This window comes from Trachemys scripta, chromosome 7 (genome assembly GCF_013100865.1).
Source record: "Trachemys scripta elegans isolate TJP31775 chromosome 7, CAS_Tse_1.0, whole genome shotgun sequence".
NCBI classification, from domain to species: domain Eukaryota; kingdom Metazoa; phylum Chordata; order Testudines; family Emydidae; genus Trachemys; species Trachemys scripta.
Window position 1 is genome coordinate 124,374,085 of NC_048304.1, and position 19,836 is coordinate 124,393,920.

General features: G+C 47.5%; 1 protein-coding gene across 2 annotated transcripts in view; it reads right to left on the reverse strand.

The window, feature by feature from the left end:
- FBXW4 (F-box and WD repeat domain containing 4) overlaps positions 1-19,836 on the reverse strand; it is an 88,591-nt gene that overhangs the window by 56,089 nt on the left and 12,666 nt on the right. For both annotated transcript variants that reach the window (XM_034776229.1, XM_034776230.1), the window contains exons 2-5: positions 11,447-11,542; positions 9,709-9,894; positions 9,038-9,170; positions 6,407-6,501 (exon numbers count right to left, since the gene is read on the reverse strand). In XM_034776229.1, the coding sequence (XP_034632120.1) occupies positions 6,407-6,501; positions 9,038-9,170; positions 9,709-9,894; positions 11,447-11,542 (510 nt within the window). The remainder of the gene's footprint in view (positions 1-6,406; positions 6,502-9,037; positions 9,171-9,708; positions 9,895-11,446; positions 11,543-19,836) is intronic.

A 19,836-nucleotide genomic window follows, 5' to 3' on the forward strand; every position in this document is an offset into this window, starting at 1 on the left:
CAGGTCAGAGCTCACCTCAGTAAGAAACACACACACGCACATCTGCTACAAACTTCCAATACATGTACATTACACAACTCCTCCACTTAATCAGCTCAACCCAAACTTCTGCCCTTTTCCTTTTGGTTTCCTGTCCTGCTTTAGACCATCAGCCCTGGCACAGGATCCAGAACCTAGGTCTTGGCAGGTAAATTAAAAGAAGAACGAACATCCAGCTGTTTTGTCTTTACATTTAGTCAGTCGTTCATGTCTTGCTAGGCCTTGCCATGGTTCCAGAGCTCTCTGATCCCACTGATTAATTAGAATCAGATGCCATACAAATCATATGAACGGTTTTTAATTTTATGCAAAGCTTTTCAGTTTCCCTTTATATTCAGGGACGCTTTTCCTGTCATTCCATACATATATATTTTGTGGAGAGAAAGAGATGGCATTTAATATAAAAAAAAAAAACTCGTCAGCCAGATTTTTCCTTCCAAGATTAATAAGCTACACATTATGGCCCTGATTGTGATATCCAAACGTGGGCAAAATTCCTACCTCCAGTGGGTTGTTCAGGATCAGACTCTTTTACCCCTCAGAAATTCTGCCAGGCACCCATTACAAATCAGTCACAATTATTCCAAACAATGTGAAGTTTAAATAAAAAAATCTGAAAGAAAATGTTTCACACTCCAGAATCACTGCTGAAGCCTTACGCATGTTCCTGACTTCTCTTTGGGATGCACATTTACCCCAGCGCAGCATGAGGATAGGTGCTATCAGGCAGCCAGAATTTTAAACAAAGGTGATCAGCTCCACCCACAGTTTTGCACCTGCCTTAGCCTGCAAGCACAGAACCGCACCTGACGCATTGGAGGCATTTTTGAAAATGCAGCTGTACCAGTGTAATCATCCGTGTGCTTGTTAAGTGCCAGCATGCTTGGAGAGGACAACAGAGGACAGTTCTCCCTGGCCCAAACTGTTTAAAATCTAGAAGGCAAACACTGAAGGAAAGGAAGGGGTTGGTTTGGATAAAAGGGGATTTGAAACCTAGTACTTCTTAGAAAATAAGTGCCAAAGGATTTCGGAATCACTGCGAATAAAAGTGGAATTCTTTTCGGAGTCCACTACCTCTTTTTCCCTTTACAAGTCTCTCCGTCATAAAAAAAGGACTGAGCTGCAGTCAGGCTCTCCTCAAGAAAGGTGCATTTAGACAGCACGAGACACACTGCAAACCCTGTGTTTCTGAAGCCATAAACGCCAGGCACTGACACCGGTTTTCCCCATAAACTTAGCCCCAAATCAAACAGTGCACAGTGAGCGCTTCTCTTTTCTGGCTTCCCTCACCTCTGGGAGACATGAAGCATGAAGGTGCAGCTATTCCACTGGAAACCCTAGAGGCTTGGATTCACTTTGCAAATTTGAATCGGTCCATTTCATGCAGACTTGGACTGGTCCCCAAACACAAATAAGTCACCACAGTAAGCAGCGTTAAATGAAAAACGTAACACGCACATTACAGAGTTCAAAAGGCAAATGAATTTGCAGTAAGTTACGAGCAGCTGGGGAGAGGGGTGTAGAGTGGAAGCACCTTTGCAACCTTAACTGCAGTGTTAGCTATCGTAGTGGAGAGCCAGCTTTTGGGAGCCCTCAAAGCTGCAGTCCAGTGGGGCTCCCACCTTATGGGACACCCCCAAAGTCCCAAAGGTGCCACATGACCGTGCGCTCTCCTGCTCTCAGGGCACTGACCAGCAGAGATGCTGGCTGTACTGAATGCAAGAGGAGAGATTGTGCAGAGAAGGTGAGGGAGAGGAGACCGAAGGTGATGGGGTGCAATTCCTTTACCCCATATAACTTTGTTAGGGAGCTCCACAATTGTGAAGCTGGTCTTACCACTAGAATGCGAGTATGGCATGACAACGAGGAAGTCACACAGCTGAACATATAGTTCCATGTGCATCAAAAAGAAGAGGGTTACCCAAATAGTCAGTCACAAACAGAGAACTGAAAAATCTGTATTTAATTGCAGATGTTGTAAAAATAATCACATAGAAGACTAAACCAGCATTAAAAATGTGGATTCTTTACTTGTTGCCTGAGTGTGGGACCACCCCTGACAGAACAGGTGCAAAACTTTTGTGGGGAGGAGTTGCAGTAAACTGAATGCAGTTAATAGGTGCATGATTTAATAAACAGCACTAGAAATGACATATTATAGGTGTTGTACAGGCTCACTCTATAATACGGGGACAACCTGATCAAGACAGGAGGATTATATTCCCTATAATGTCTCTTTAAACAAAAACTAATTGCTGGAATGATTGTTTTGTTTCTGGTATTTACATGGCAAGGATTTGGGAACTTGTTCAGACTTCCTAAATAAATACATCTTTTTTTTTTTTTTTTTTTTTTTTAAAAGGTGCTTAATTGATATCCCTGAAGACCAAAGTCCTCTTCATCCACCGAACAGACCTAGGCTAGGCAGCACTAGCATAATGTACCCCACAATGTGCAGCGAGCGGGCCTCACCCCAATTCTGGGAGGACCCTCTTCAGGCCCAGGAAGGCAAGGAAACATCCATAGCCCATTTAATCTTCTCTGCTGAAGCTGCCAACAAGAGGGCCAGGAGGTGCCAGCTGTGATAGTGGGGTTTGGGGTATGGACCTCCATTCGCTGGTAAGTTGCTTAGGAGCCCACCCCACACGCTCTTCAGGCAGGCCACCTGCTTGCCACCAGAAGGCTAGAACTTCGAATTGCCACCTGCTGAGGATGGATTTGAATTGCTGTCCTAGAAGGGAGTTCAGTATAACAAGGGAGCCTTTTCACCTCACGCTCAATGATACAGGGAAGAAGTTATGAGGAGCAAAGTGCAGTAGTGAGACACAGGGGCCATTCACACCATCGCCTGGAGAATCTGCTTTTCTTTGCCACTTCCTATTTACTCTACGAATGGTGCTTTTCAGGCCATTTCCCCAGCTCCAGGGTGCTAGCGCATTCCAAATCGAGGGCCTAATCCAGCTCCCCAGGACAATTCATGTGAGCAGCACCAGCAGGATTGAGACACTTGTAACATTTCCTTGCTCCCCACAGATGGGACTAACTTCCTGCCTGATCCAGTTCCACTTAAGGACACCACTTTACATACAAAGCTCATCAGTAGCCACTCACACAGCTAACCCCACCTCCCCAGTACAGCACCACTCCCGACGGCACACACTGAAGCTACCGTACAGGGAGGGATCTCTATTTTGACTCCCAAAGAAGTTATGATTCTAGGAAGTTCCAGCAGAAGATGTAGAACCCCTGAATGCCCTTTATCAGATCACGTGCAGTTCTCCTAGGGAGCAAAGAAAACTCATGACTGCGGAGAACTTAGACATAAAGAAACACATTGATACACTGTGGCACCCATCTGGTCACTCTAGCTTTCCTCATTTCGAGTGGGCTGCACTGTTGAGCAGACAGGGCCCCAAGGTCAGATTTTTATTTTTTAACTACAGAAAAATAGTGGGTGCATTTACGAATTGCAATGGCAGGGAAAAGACTAAGTGAGATATGTCCAGATAATCCCAGCAATTGACCTGCACCCCACGCTGCTGAAGAAGGTGAAAAACCCCTGAGGTCACTGACAAGCCGACCGGGGGGTTGGGGGGAATGCCTTCCTGATCCCACACAGGGTGGTCAGCTAGACCCTGCCCATGTGAGCAACCACCAGGCAGGAAAGCACATGGACAAGAGAATGCTCAGGGCCACCCTGTCCAGTGGCCCATCTCCAGCTGTGACCATCTCTGATGCTTCAGAGGCAGGAGACCAAAAGAACTAGGCTACAGAAAAGCAAAATGGGAAACTGAAGTGCTGACTGATGGTGATTATTAAAGAATCCGTGGTGCTTTTCCCAATGGTTGGGGTTTTAACTCCTGTGGCCTGGCCAACTTCCAGTTTAAGAAATTGGATTCTGTCTGAATTCCCTGGCAGTTTCAAGTTGATTTGGTGGCATTCTTTGCTTCCTGTCCTAGCTGTTGTGCACTCTTGCTTCGCGTGGTTAAAAAGCTTCTGTGTTCCACCATAGAAGGGCCTGGTTACACTTCAGTGCCGGCTGCCCGACATAGAGGGCCAGATTCTGATCTTGCATCGGTTGCACACCGGGGTAGCTGCTGACTTCTATGGAGGAGCTCCTGATTTCACTCAGTGTGGGAGACGGGAGAATCGGGGAAAGAACGTGCAGTATCTGGGATGGCTGACGAACGGCACTACCCAAGTTCTATCCTGAGTCCTCCCTGCCCTCTTCAGCTCAACAATGCAGACTCTTTAGACCAGGTGTGCTGGGCATGTAAAGCAGGGAAGTACAGGATCCCAACGGCTCAGGCAGGGACAAGCCCCCCAATAGCTGGCCTGGCTAGAGATCAGAGACGATTTTAGATACATGCTCATTAAACAGCGAACAATACGTTTATTAGTGAAAATCCATCTCCCCTGCTTCTGCTCCCCCACTCCCGTACCCTCCTGCCTGCCCCTGCTCTGATCCCCTCTCTCTTCTAGGATGGCAGCGATTTGTTCTTAAAAGCGACAGGTTTATAGGTTAGCCGACACCTTCACTCTGTGGAATTTTAATTAACTTCTCCCATCGTCAATGTGTTAAGGAGCGGGGTTTCCATTATGCGGGGTCAGCAGTGTGTTTCGGGCCCTGCTATATCAGCCGTCAAATTGAAGAATTAATGACGTGGCTAATCGGCTCTAATTCTTAAAAAAAAAAAAAAAAAAATATGGAGGGGCAGCGAGAGGGGAGGCTGGCGGGATTCGCGGTCTCATGAAACGAGCGAGTGATCCGAGCCCACTCGTTTGTGGGGTAGCTGCTCTGCGGCCGCCCATTTGTCACCCAGCGGGGGGAGAAAGACGCTAGGTAAATATTGTGACAGAGAGCGTGCACGAGTGTATGCGCGCCGGCGAGAGGAGACAGTGTCCTGACAAGAGGCCAGCTCCACAGGTCATCACTTAGGAGAATACAGCAGCCCGCTGCATAGCTCTGCCCAGCCACGGCAGAAGGACCAACCGATGCCGTCTGAAGGGAAAACCACCCAGGCCCCTGCCGAGAGATTGGAGGCCAGCACGGGTGCCTTGGTCACCACTAATATGACTGTGGATGGCTCAGAGAGCGGCCTGCACACACACACACAAAGCGTCATGGAACTAGGCACAGGTGAAGCTCACTTGGGCAGGAGGTTCAGCTCCATCACCCCCCCAAGACCCACCCCATGTAAAATGGATGGGGAGCTGCAAAACTGGCTTGGAAACCTGATGAGGACAAGTTCTCACGGGAAATTCCTGGCACTGGGCTGGCCTAAAATTCATCCCATTGAAACTCAGGGATGGGAGAGCCCAACAGAGCATCGCAGGGTGCAGTGTCCATTGCGATGGGGACACGGGAACACATGGGATAGAGCTCAGTGCACAATACGGTCCACAGTCTGCAGAGTTATTTGGGATCATTTAGGTCTATAGACACCATCCGGGCATTATTAGCAGCTCTATCCGGTCGCTCCCGGGGACAGGAAAGGAGGCATGTCTCCTGCAGGAGGGACGACATCAAGGCCAACTCAACAGCACCTACACATGGCAATTCACTGCCAGTCCAGTTCGACGATTTACTGGACACAGGTTCAGTTTCTCTGAGTTTATCATCATTCCACCTTCTCTGAAATGGGAGGCACAGACTCTTTGATCAGTAGATTGGAAGAGGCTGCAGCTTCTACACTCGCTGCTGTACGCAACATCTTGACATCCTCTACTGAACAGTGACAGGCCTAAGGCCTCAACTGCACGCTCAGGAGCAGGGTTAAGTACAGAAGAGTAGCTGGAAAACAGCATCTTCGCATTCCATTTACTTTCCATTAACGACCTTCCCTATCCAATCTGCTCCATTCCCAAGCCAACTGAGCTCACTGGCTCCACAGGCCCAGAGGACCCCTTTCTGCTTCGCTTGTCAGCGGACAAGAGGCTGGAGTCAGAGCGCAGGACACAGGATAGGATCTGCCTTGTTTCTCCACAGTGCCATCTGGGCTGAGAGGAGGAAAACGCAAGCTCTGCATGTAAAGCTGAGCGGCTCTCACTCGGCGAGTGAACAAGGGAGCAGACAGGGATGGAACACCAAGGGGCCATTTCTACAGAGTCACGTTCAAGGCTGGGACCACATGGCTCTGGTGGGAGGTGACCTGAGCATACTCTCCTAAGACTTCTGCCCCCATGGAGGGCTACAGTGATTCGAAGTTGGCCTATTCCCTCCTCATCTGCCCCCACCCCTATCAAGTTCCTAGACAACTGCACCACTATCTTGGATATATTTGTAAATCCAGAGTACCAGGGGATGGGGGGGGGGTGAGGAAGTTAAGCAGTACCTGTTAAAATGACTAATAAAAGTCTTGATTACCTTAATAATGGACTAATGGCGATGGACCAGACCCGGTCCTCAGTCTGCACCGTGTGTAAACAATGCCCAACTCTGCCAGAGGACAGGGACCAAACCTGGAGAGACAGAGATGCTACATCAGGTCACCCAGAAGCAGGCAGGGAAGGGTACAGGCATCCAAGCCTGTGTTTGAAGAGAACCACCCCCTCCCTGATCTTCTGAATGAACTCTCAGTCATACAATTGCACCAGCAGGAAAAGCACAGGCCTCAACTGTGTCCCCAAGTGACTTTACTGCCAGACTCTGATCCTCTCACAGCCCCAGCCCAGCTGATCATCAGCTCCACGCCGTGGAACAGCTAAAATTACGCTGCAAGCTCCTCAGGGCAGGGACCTGGTACTACAGAGCGTGCCGTGCAGAGCTTCCAGAGCAACCAGATCAGGGTATGTTCAAATACCGCCTTGTTCTCTGGAGGGGAGGTCATAACTGAGTATTTCCATTTGTACTCTCTTGGAAATTAATTGCAGGCTTGTCTCATTTGTGCTCCCGTATAGACCCATCTCCGTAGGCCCGGCTTTTTAAGCCCACCCCCTAGGTATCTTCAAACAATAGACATGCAGAGAGGGCAAGGCCCTTGACCTCCCAGCAGCCTGGAAGAATCCCCTCCCCTCCCCCAACACATGCTCCCCTTACACTGACTCACCCTTGCCATCCCCCGCACCTCTGGCCTTCCCTAGAGATGAACGGTCGGAGCAAAGTGTGGGGTTCTGCCAGAGCCCCCCTGATCCCCAAGCCCCCTCCCCCTCCTCAGCTTGGATGGCTCTCCAGACTCTAGCCCTTAGCTCCCTTTTTCTCCCCATGCCCAATGTTTTACTTAGAGACTTCAAAGCCGGGGGTGCCGTGTTTGTTTGTTTGTTGATAATGCCCAGGATTGCAGGCTATTCCCGTCAGCAGGGAATTTAGCACCTAGTGTCAGCAAAAGCAGCAGAAAAGCTTAACTCTTTTCAGGCGTCCCTATCTCCTACAGGTTAAAAATATTGCTCAGAGCGTGCTATCTGGTGCCTATCAGGGAGGAATGTACATTAGCAGCTACTCGGAGCTTAGCTCTAATCAACACTCGGAGAGCCCTCAATAGCATCCACTGCACTTAGAGCTCCCTTAAAGTACTGCTGCGGATTCCCGTCCCGCCGCCAGAAATTACAACGCACACGAGAAAAATCCCTCTAAAAATCAAAGTGACTCCGTCCATCATGGCCAGATGGGAGGGTCAGGCGGGCAAGCTCATTCCGGCTGCAGAACCGGGCAAAATACAAAAAGTTAAATTCCCTTTGACCTTCGGGAGTTTCTTCTCAAGGTCATAAGAGGTCTGAGCTGCTCCTGCCCATGGGAGCTGTGTGACCGTGCTGCCCGAAAGACAGGCCCCGCGGTCCTACTTGAGCACAGTTTGGTGCCCAGCCAGCTTCAAACTCATTCAAGCCGAGGCAAACTCTGCCCAGAAATTGTGTTTGACAAAACCATAGCTATGGAAAGTAGAGTGACAATGGGTTAGCAACATCCAGAGCGGCCAGCCAAGCCAAGCCAAGCGGGACAGGATGGTCCAAGGGTCAGGGCGCTAGCCTGGGGCTCGAGACACCCAAGTTCAATTTCCTGTTCTAACACAGGCTTCCCGTGTGACCTTGGCAAAGCCACCTGGTCCCTCACGGCCTCAGTTCCTAGTCTATGAAATGGGGTAACAGCACTGCCCTATCCTGCAGCGGTGTTAGGAGATGCTCCCATACTAAGGGAATGGAGGTCACATAAGTACCTTAGATCCAGACCAGATGCACAAGATAGTGGCGGGGCAAAGGCCCAATCATGAAAAACAAGAACTGAATAATCTTTACATGTCCTGCTCGTACGATCACCTGCATACCAGGAGAAACATCTAGAGAGCGAGAGCTTTTCAACCCGTGGAACAGCTTCCCAGGGGAAGGGCCACGAGCACCATCACTTGGGTCATTTAAAACTCAACTGACCACCACTCTGGGGAATTCTTCTCTAGCTCCATCCATCAACACAGCACTGCACGATCAGGGCAGAGTGCTAGGAGAATTACGAGACCCAGCCTCAAGGAGCCTAGGCCTAGCACACACTAGCTAAATGGCTCCAATTTGATATGAAAGTCACTGAAAGACAAAAAATGGGTCCTGGCTGTCCCTGCACACTTCATGTCTTTTTACAAAAAACATATCCTAGGAAACAGCTTTTGATAGCTTGGAATAACACCGTAAAGAGCCCACAAAAGAGAGACTGTCCCGGACGCTTGGGATGAAATTGGAGAGCGACGAACAGAAAGGAAATACATGTTACAACAGCATTATAAGGCCAAGCCAAAACTCCCCCGTAAGTCCATCTGGTTTGACCCTCTGTTACTACCCCATCTCACCTTTCAAGCCAGTGGCTAGTTCCCCCAACTCCTGCTGGACCCCTTTCCTGGTGGGCTGACATCGGAAGCGGCTCTCCAGAAACCTAAGCAAGGTTTATTGTGCTCCCAACCCAGAGAGGCGAGTGCAGGGCTCAAGGTCCCATTCAATCCGCCTTTAAACACACGCAGAGCTCACAGCTCACCTCTCTGCAACAGCACGTGCAGTGCCGGACACGACGCTTGCTCACCTTTGCTGTTCTGTCCCTGGAGCCGCTCACGATGATGCCCCCTTGACAATCCACACAGTTCACCTCCTGCTCATGCGCAGAGAACTTTATGCTGAAGGAGCCATGGACTTTAGAAAGGATGATATTTCCATCACTGTGAAATAAAACCCCGAGCGGGAAGTCATCATTAGTACTACCATGGTCAGGTACCAAAAGATGAGCATCTTATAAACTAGGTCTTTTCATTTGCTAAAGACCAGGTAGATGCAAGTTGTTTGTGTGCACAACTATAGCTAGTGAATGCCCAGTTCCGAATATCATGCCCCTCGACGGTCGAGATGCATTGTCCTTACAGTCACCATTATTGCAAAGGAAAAAAATATATATTAAAATCCCTGGCAAAATCGGCACTGCTTAGCCCCCTTATCGGCAGCATCTGCAAAGAGATCAAGGCTTGAACAGGTCATTAGCATGAGACTGTGCTCTACCCCTGGAGAGGTCTCTTTCGGGAAGAAGCAAATCAAACTGGCAGGAAAAGAGCAGTGCTAGGAAGTTAAATATGGTGGAACATGGAGCACTGGATGGCAAACACACTGTTCTGCTCTGAAACAGATTTATTCAGAGTGCTTAGAAAATTAATTCCTCTACTGGGGCAGCTGAAGAGCCCTGGCCCCCCACGGCACTGAGCTTACCCTCCTCCACTGACGATGTGGGAGCTGGCGAGAACGAATCGACACACATCTTCCTGGTGGCCGGAGAAGATGGCTTGAGGACGGCGTTGTAGGCCAGTACTGTCTGGACGAAACCGGTAGGCCCGGATGTCTTCTGCCTGGGACAGGTAGAGATACTCGCCATCTAAATGCATCCAGGGCATCAGGCTGCAGAGACAATGATAAGGGAAACAGATCAGACAGCTGCTGTCCACCCCGGGACATACTCCCAGGAGCACAGGTCTGAGTATAGCGTCACAGCCAGGAAACAAGTACATTTCTCAATACATGCCGGATCATGTCAGTGGCTTCTTTCTGGCCAGGCCTGAGGAAGAGGCCAAGAATGGAGTCTTTGGAAGAGGGGCTGGCTAAGGAATCTAGAGGCTTAGATATGAAATACTTAGGACTCCCATGGCCTCTTTGCAGGGGTAGGTTTTGTTCTGAGATGGCCTTTGAGTTCCTCTTCCTTCCTCCATACCCATGCAGCCAAGTGAACATCCAGCTTCCCCACAGACTCCTCTAGCCTCCCCACTGCAATTTAATTAACTCTCTACATTTTTCTACAACTTTTTAATAAGAAAAAGCAACCAGTTTTAATTCAGGATAAGAGAACAAAAGGGAAGACAAAGTAGTTTGGATCGTGGCTTTATTAAATTAGCTAATGAACTGTCAGAGCCCAGCTCTGAAGGCAGCACAGAAATGAGGGTGGAAATCCTGTGACACCCCCCCGCCCCCCCCCCCAGAACAACTCTGTGACACCTCCCTCCCCCACTCCATGATCCCATTTTGGGTCGGGACACCCGTGGTTACAACACCCTGAAATTTAAGATGTAAACAGCTGAAATCGTGAAATTGACTAGTTTTAAAACCCATTGGCCATGAAATTAACCAAAATGGTCCGTGAATTTGGTATGGCCCTTCTCACTTGTCCTTTACAGGAGGCCTGGTTTTCAAGCAAGGGACCTTGTCTTCCTAGATGTTTTGCAAAGCCCATAGCACAGCTTTGGACGCAGTGCCCACGAGTTAATAATCACATCCACCTCTACTTACTGCTACGCACACATCTCGTTATCCTGGGAAGGAACTAAGTTAATATTTTAAGATTTGTGGACTGCGTCCAGACCAAAGGCCAGGTGGGGGCCCAACAGTGGAAGGCAATGAACAAAAGAAGTGAATCTTGAGGAGGGATGTGAAGGAGAGAAGCTCATGGACTGTATTAGCTCAAGGGATTATTCCAGGCTTAAGGTGCAGCAAGGGAGCAGCGAAGCCCGTTCTATTGTCAGAGCACAGATTAGGAGCGGCGCAGTGGTATGAGACAAGATGCAGACAGGCTCTGAAGACAAATCACTCAACAGTTTAGGATCCAAAGTGAAGAACACTGTACCCAACTAGAACTGCCTGGGGAAGCAGAATGCATTTACCAAGGCTGGAATATGCCCCAACCCCTATTGTTGGGAGACGCACCATAGGCTCCTCATTGACGGGTGAGACTGGGTTCTCGGGTTTGGGGTCTAGCAGGCTAAGCAGAACCTCCAGTTATCCCACTGCAGTTTCATCAGGTAAGTCAAACGACAAAGCAGCCTTGTCTGTGTCACTTGTAAGACCCTAAAGATCAAGGGGGAGAGGGGTCTCGAACAGTCTGAAATCAAAGTACAGAGGCAAACCCAGTGTCCCCTATTGGCTGCCACAGAACAGGGTAAAAGAAAAAGGAGCTACTTGCTTGCGTTTCCATTTCAGGAGCGTTTCCCTCCGGCAGCGCCCGTGCCTCCAGTTCTGAGAGACCTTCACCCTTTCCTTCACTGGGATGCCAGCCGCTCTGCAGATACAGGAAGACAGACACAGTGAGCCCCGAGCACTGATGCAGCATGTGGACCTCACACGATCCAGCCAGGGTCACGTTCTTGCTCCAGTTCCATAAGTGACCAACCAGCACGCACCAGGCTAGCTGGAAACTCAGGGCCTGACTCACACTGGGCAAGGAAGAGAGGAGCACGGCCTCGGTAGTACTGACTGGAGCCATGCTAGGCACCGCAGGGGAGAGTGCAGTGCGAGCAGGCCTGCCTTTACTTTTCAGGTGTAGCCAGTGTCCCAGCCACAACTGTCACGATGCAGGAGGGAGGGAAGGCAGATGCAACATAGCCCTGCTCACACCTCCACTGCCCAGAAACACCCCTTGGGGCTGGTCAGCACCGCACATAGGAGTCCTTGTGCCCCTACCAGCACTCCTCTTGGGCAGGGGACATGGAGTGAGACAGGGAGGAGCTTCGGCCATCCTCCCTGCACATCGTGGGGCATTCATCCTGTGGAAGGCATAACCTAGCCCAGGGGTAGGCAACCTATGGCACGCGTGCCAAAGGCGGCACGCGAGCTGATTTTCAGTGGCACTCACACTGCCCGGGTCCTGGCCACCGGTCCGGGGGCTCTGCATTTTAATTTAATTTTAAATGAAGTTTCTTAAACATTTTAAAAACCTTATTTACTTTACATACAACAATAGTTTAGTTATATATTGTAGACTTATAGAAAGAGACCTTCTAAAAACGTTAAAATGTATTACTGGCACGCGAAACCTTAAATTAGAGTGACTAAATGAAGACTCGGCACACCTCTTCTGAAAGATTGCAGACCTCTGACCTAGCCCTTCACTAGCTGTGCATGCATCTTCGATGCAGCAACCGTCCAATGCGCACCTGCAGGCTGGGAATTTTCTACCATTTGGAAGTTACAACAGCTCCTGTCCTCAGTAAATCAAAGCCAGTTTTTAACCCCAACTTAAGCAAAGGTCCTACTCCTCACTGAAGGCTAAATTCATACCCAGTTCCCCATTAAAAGCCATTTCAGTTTGTAGCCTTATCTTTAAAAAAATGTCAAGAATTTTATTTTAACAGTGGGAAGAGATTATTTCTCCCCCACTCACTCCTCAGCTGAAGGGGGCTCAAAGGGATTCCACTCCCACTTGCTGAAGATTTTGCTCTTCAGGCAGATCTCAAGCATGGAAGAGTTCAGCCTAAAGAGTGAGTGTTTTGAAAAGTTCATGGATTACAAGGCCAGAAGGGACCATTATGATCCCCTAGTCCAGTGGTTCCCAAACTTTAACAATCTGTGAACCCCTTTCACTAAAATGTCAAGTCTCGCGAACCCCCTCCTAAAAATGAATATTTCCAGGGATTTTCTCCTTTACCTGAGTATAAATTATAAAAGCAGTGATCTTGGAAATATAAAATTTGTTTTTATGACATGCTTATTACACACTATTTATTATTATTTATCATTACAATATTTTTATTACATTATGAAAATGGCAAAACTCTTCCAAGATCTCATTTTCGTAGCTTGTATCACTTTGAATAAGCCTGTTATAAGACAAGGCTCCTATGTTTCATCAAGGAGTATCAGATGTGAAACAGCAGGAAGGTATTTAAGAAGCCAACCCAAAGAGTTCCTTCTACCCAAGCATTCAGGTCTTGAACAGTTCAGGCAAACAATGCACGTTACAACAAAGCTTAAACTTGTTCTTCATAGTAATTTAAAAAAAAAAAACAATACTAGCTGCCTATTTCATTTTAAAAACAGCAAAAAATATCCACCTCCCTTTCCATTTCTTAGAAGGAGTCTTGAAGTTTAAATCTCCTCAGTGTGATAAAAATGCTTGCTTTGATCTGCTTAGCTCTTGGAAGTCCAGGGGCTCCGTGCTGCTGGCCCCGTGCTGCCCGGAGTCCCTAGGGACAGCTCTGTCCGCCATTAGGGAATTTTTTCCCGGGAACCCCCTGTAACATTTCACGAACCCCAGTTTGGGAACCACTGCTTTAGTCTGACTTCCTGCAAAGCATGGGCCAGAGAACCCCACCCAGCAATCTCTGAAGAAAGCCCACAACTTGTGTGTGAGCTCCAGCATTTCTTAGAGAGGGCTGATTGAAAGACCGCCAGTGATGGAGAATATTCTGCATTCCTAGGAAAAAGTTCTTCTAATGGTTAATTATTAAAAATTGCACCTTATTTCTCGCCTCCATTTGCCTAGCTTCAGTTTACAATCATTAGATCTCGTTATGCCTTTTTCTACTAGATTAAAAAGAGCCAACTACTATCAAAATATCTCTTCTCGTGTACATACACCTCTACCCCGATATAACACGAATTTGGATATAACGCGGGAAAGCAGCGCTCCGGGGGGCGGGTCTGCGCACTCCAGCGGATCAAAGCAAGTTCGATACAACGCCGTTTCACCTATAACGCGGTAAGATTTTTTGGCTCCCGAAGACAGCGTTATATCAGGGTAGAGGTGTACTTTTCAGACTGCAATCAAAGTTATGATCATGACCCCACATATTCTGAGGCAAACAACCTAAATTCTGCAGCAGATTCTGTGGCTTCAGCATGCACAGGGATCCGGTTACGAGCAGGTGAAAAACAGTTCATAAAAGAAAAACTATTCCGCAACCTGATCCATAACACCCACCAGAATACATAAACACCCGCATCCACTGCTGAACTGCAGCTGCATCTGGGGTGGAATAAAGTAGCTATTCAACAGTGCCCAGCAAGGCTACGCAACAGTTTAGAACAAGCAGCATTCAGCATTCCACAGAAACTACAGTGAGCATTTCACAGGAGGCGGAACAGAATTACTCAAAATGGAATTTGGTGAGACTGACACAGCTAGCACTCCCCATAGGCTCGGATATTAAACCCAGTAATCTAAACATTTCAACTAGTGACTAAACAGAGCCCCAGACCATGACTGGCAACCCTCTACATAGCTTATCCCCAGCAATATTCTGATAAACCCAGTGAGTTCCTGTTCCATAATTAGCAATTCCCCGGTTCCCTCGAACGCTGTTCCTGGATGACCTCCTTTGGCCCCACAGTCACAGCTGCTCACTCTCTCTAGCCTGGTCTCTCCTTCCACTCTTACATTGCCAACATCTCCTCCTTGACCATGACTTGGTCAACGCTTCTCCAGCCTCCCGGCATCTCAGCTGCTTCTACTGTAGCCAAAACTGCTGCTGCTAAAAGAGTCATCTTCCATGCCCTCTGCTCAAATGCGGTCACTCCCCTTTTTGACTCTTTTCTCTGACTTCCCCTTAAGTTTCACAGCAAGGTTGGATTTCTTGTCCACACCATCCACGTCCTGCACAACTACGCCCTGTCTACACCTCTGCTCTCCTTTCCCTTACTTACATGTCCTTCCTAACGGTCCCCTTGGCACTGAGGGCTGGTCTATACTGGAAACTTACATCAGCATAGCTACATCTCTCACAGGTGTGAAAAATCCGCCTGCCTAAAAGCCCGAGCTATGCCCACCTAAACCCCGGTGCAGACAGCGCTAGGTTGACGGAAGAATTAGCCACCACCTTTCGGGGAGGTGGATTAACTACAGCAATGGGAGAATCACGCCTATCGTTGTAGTGAGCGTCGACACAAACGCGGCAGCCCTGCAACTGTGCCACTGTCGCATTTTACACGTAGACATAGCCTGAAGAAGGGCAACGTTCGTTAATATTTAGTTTAATCGCAACGATTCATTTGAGCGGTCCCCATCTCACTCATCCCAACTGCTCTCCCTGCAATAGATCCGCAAGCTGCCAAACGGCCACAGAAACCACTTCTAATGTCTTCTCCAAACACTGGATGGGAAGCTATCCCGCTTCTCTCTACTCCAAGAAGCGCACGCACAGATGAGAGAAAGGGCCCGATTCCGCATTCACAAAGCATTAGAAAACACTCTCGAGAACTATCTTGCACGGTCTCCTGACCGGTCTTTGCTATTTCTACTTTCTAGGACACTGTCACAGTTACGGCTTTATTCCCAGCTCCAGGCATGATTTCCCTAGGCTAATCCACACACACAGACACGAGCACATGCCTAGTTCTCAACTTTTACAGTCGTCCCACCAAGGAGAGCGAAGATGGCAAGAAGTTTCACTTCCCCGAGCAGCCCGTGGACCGCGACCTGCAAGCCATCTGAAAGGAGGAAAGGTGGTTTGCCCAGACCAAGGAGGATTTATTTTAACTACCATCATCAACAGAGTGCCTTGGATCTAAATTTAGTGTCTGCTGGACCGATAAGGAGAAGAAGAAGAAACTTTGCAGCCTCCTAGAGAGAAAGCAGAGGCGGGATCCAATTAGCCCTGCCCTTCACCCTCTCCAGGGAAAACCAGCGCAGGCAGCACTTAAACTTTGCATAGCTTCTTCTAGCTTTCGTCCCCCAGAAAAAAGGAGCTGTTTAACCAGGTATGTGCAAGGCCATGAGAAACAATGGTGCAGGAATGCTCTCTCCCTTGCTCTGTGCATTCCAGTCCTGGATTCGTGTGCAAGGACCCTCCAAACAGGAGAGAGGTTACAGCACTGTGTATATGGCAGTTATTTATTTAGGTGAATTCAGAGGGGTTGTTTGCTTTGTTTTTAGTTCCCATGAAAGTGAGCAGGGGAGCGGAGACAACGCCAGCAAACACTACGGAATGGGCACAGATGCACCCCCATTGTGACCAGCTGCACCACCTGTCGTTCCAGTCCCAAAGTCACAACACCCTCCCCATTCCCAAGCTCTGCCAGTGCACCTCTATCCTGATTCATAATATCCCCTGCTAGTGCACTCTGTGGCTTCCCCAAACAGCTCCGCAGGTGCACCTCCAGCCTGCTCCATAGCAACCTTGCTACAAAGTCTCCAAATATGTCTCAAAATGTACTTGCATAAGAATGGCCAGATTGGGTCAGACCAATGGTCCATCTAGCCCAGTATCCTGTCTTCCAACAGGATGCCAGGTGCCCCAGAGGGAATGAACAGAACAGGAAATCATCAGAACAGGGAATCATCAAGTGAGCCATTCCCAGCTTCTGGCGAACAGAAGCTAGGGAAACTTCAGAGCATGGCCATCCTGCCCATCCTGGCTAATAGCCATTAATGGACCCATCCTTCATGAATGTATCTAGTTCTTTTTTGAACCCTGTTATAGACTTGGCCTCGACAACATCCTCTGGCAAAGAGTTCCACAGGTTGACTGTGCGTTGTGTGAAAAAATACTTCCTTTTCTTTGTTTTAAAACCTGCTGCCTATTTATTTAATTTGGTGGACCCTGGTTCTTGTGTTAGGAGAAGGAGTAAATAACACTTCCTGATTTACTTTCTTCACACCAGTCATGATTTTACAGACCTCAATCATATCCCCCCCCAGTTGTCTCTTTTCCAAGCTGAAAAGTCCCAGTCTTATTAATCTCTCCTCCTATGGAAGCTGTTCCATACCCCTCATCATTTTTGTTGCCCTTTTCTGTACCTTTTCCAATTACAGTATATCTTTTTTGAGATGGGGTGACCAGATCTGCACACAGTATTCAAGATGTGCATGTATCATGGATTTATATAGACGCAATAAGATATTTTCAGTCTTATGGTTTATCCCTTTCTTAATGATTGCCCACATTCTGTTCGCTTTTTTGACTGTCGCTGCACATTGAGTGGATGTTTTCAGAGAACTATCCACAATGACTCCAAAATCTCTTTCTTGAGTGGTAACAGCTAATTTAGACCCCATCATTTTATATGTATAGTTGGGATTATATTTTCCAATGTGCATTACTTTGCATTTATCAACATTCAATTTCATCTGCCTTTTTGCAAACAGGAAATCATCATCAAGCAGTTGTGTTTCTAGTGGGGTCTTGCAGGGAGCGGTTCTTGGCCCTACACTGTTTAACATTTTTATCAGTGACCTGGTAGAAAACAAAATCATTACTGGTAAAGTTTGTAGATGACAAAGATTGGAGGAGTGGTTAATGATGAAGAGGACCGGTGACTGATAAAGAGAAACCTAGATTGCTTGGTAAACTGGGCACAAGCAAACAATACACATTTTAATATAACCAAATGTAAAGTCATACATCTAGGAACAAAGAATGCAGGTCATACTTCCAGCATGGAGGACTCTATCCTGAGAAGCAGTGACTCTGAAAAAAGACTTGGGGGCTATGATGGATAATCAGCTGCCCACAAATTCCCAGTGCAACGCTGTGGTCGAAGGGGCTAACATGCCCTTGGATACATAAACAGGGGAATCTTCAGTTGTAGAAGAGAGTTCTTTTGCCGCTGTAATTGGCAGTGGGCAGATTGCTACTGGAATACTGTGTCCACACTTCAAGAGGATCTTGAAAAATTGGAGAGTGCTCAGAGAAAAGCCACAAGTAAGATTAAGGATTGGAAAACATGCCCTATAGTGAGAGGCTCAAGGATCTATTTAGCTTAACAAAGAGAAGGTTGAGGGGTGACCTGATCACGGTCTGTAAGTATCTACATGGGGAACAGTAATTTGATAGAGGGCTCTTCAGTCTAGCAGAGAAAAGTATATAACATGATCTAGTGCCTAGAGGTTGAAGCTAGATAAATTCAAGCTAGAAGTAAGGTGCAAATGATTTCAGCACTGAGGGTAATTAACAACTGGAACAACTTACCAAGGGTTGTGGTGGATTCTCCATCACAGACATTTTTTTAAAACAAGATTGGATGTTTTTTCTACAAGCTCTGCTATAGGAATTATTGTGGGGCAGGTCTCTGGCCTGTGCTAGACAGGAGGTCAGACCAGATGATCACAATGGTCCCTTCTGACCTTAGAACCTAGGAGTCTATGAAGTGCATTTTAAAAACAACAAGGACGCCTTTATCAAAGATGTTACATCTGAAGAAGTGGGTTTTTTACCCACGAAAGCTTATGCCCAATTAAATCTGTTAGTCTTTAAGGTGCCGCCGGACTCCTTGTGGTTTTTGTGGATACAGACTAACACGGCTACCCCCTGATACTTAAGGATGCCTTTAGTATCCTTAAGGTGGGACTTTCCAGACTTCACAGTATTGAGGTGAGACAATTTCAGGGGCTCACAGACTCCCAGGTTTCCCTTACAAAAACAAGGTCCCTAAGATATAGGAGGGAAAAAACACTCTCAATCACAGCCCTTTTGGTCCATTTCCCCTTTGAAGTGAGAACTAATGTACTGTTATTAATACTAAGCAAACAGCAATTGGGCACATGTCCCTCAAGGAGAGGCAAAACTACCTCCCACGCAAAGTTTCCATCCAAAGGGAAAAAGGTCAAGTTAGAACCCAAGGATGGATTTATTAAGTACGCACTGACATCTTTAAAGTTACGAAATATTCTGCAAAGGCATAAGTAGCGCCTCCTGGAATACCAAATTTCCTCTCTCTCCATGAGTCTAGAAGATCTAAATGGTCTGCCTATGAGATGATTCCTCTCTCTACCAGCAGCACAAACTCAAAACGAACTCTGCCACTGATGTCACCAACGAGAAAGATTCAGCAATTGGAATTTAGCTAAAATCCTCCTAAGTGCAAGGCAGAAAAGAACACCTTAGCCAGACTCACTTTGCACACCTAACCTCTCCCTCTCCTGCCATGGAAGCCAGCAGAGAGAACTCAGAAGACATTGGGAGCAGAGGTGTCATTTTTAGATAGTCACTTCTCTGACAATAACGAACCGTAACAGAACACATGGTACTGCAGGAATATTAGCCTGAATGCCATGGTTGATGGCACAGCCATGATGCATTTGTACACCTTGCTGGCCTAGACTCAGGGTATTACAGAATTCCAAGGGTATTACAGAATTCCAAGGGACAGCCACTCTTCTTTTAAGATTCTGGCCTTCTTTTGTTCTTTACTGTCCCCTTGCATCCCATCTTGCTGGTAATTACACCACTAAGGAAACGCTAGGAGAATCTTAAGAAACAAAGAAAAGATTCCAATCCCTCTTTTTTTGCAGAGAACTGAAAAAAGGTGCCAAACATATTAAAGACTAGTTACCAAGAAGCCGCCATCCTGACAACAGCAGCACTCCGCATTTAAATGCATGAGAAAGCCAGTGGAGCTGCAAAGCAACATGGTAGGATTTTCACAAGTGGCAAGGGCCTTTGGATGCCTCGGCGTTCCCGTATGCCCAAATTGAGACACCTTAAAAGGGACTGATTATCAGAGACGGGGTGCTAGGATCTTTCTGAAAATCTGGCCCCTTTGAGTGGGTCTCAAATTGGGCATCCCAAAACAAACAAACAAAAACACTAGTCACTTTTGTGAGACTTTGCTACCATTTGATTTCATGATCCACATTTG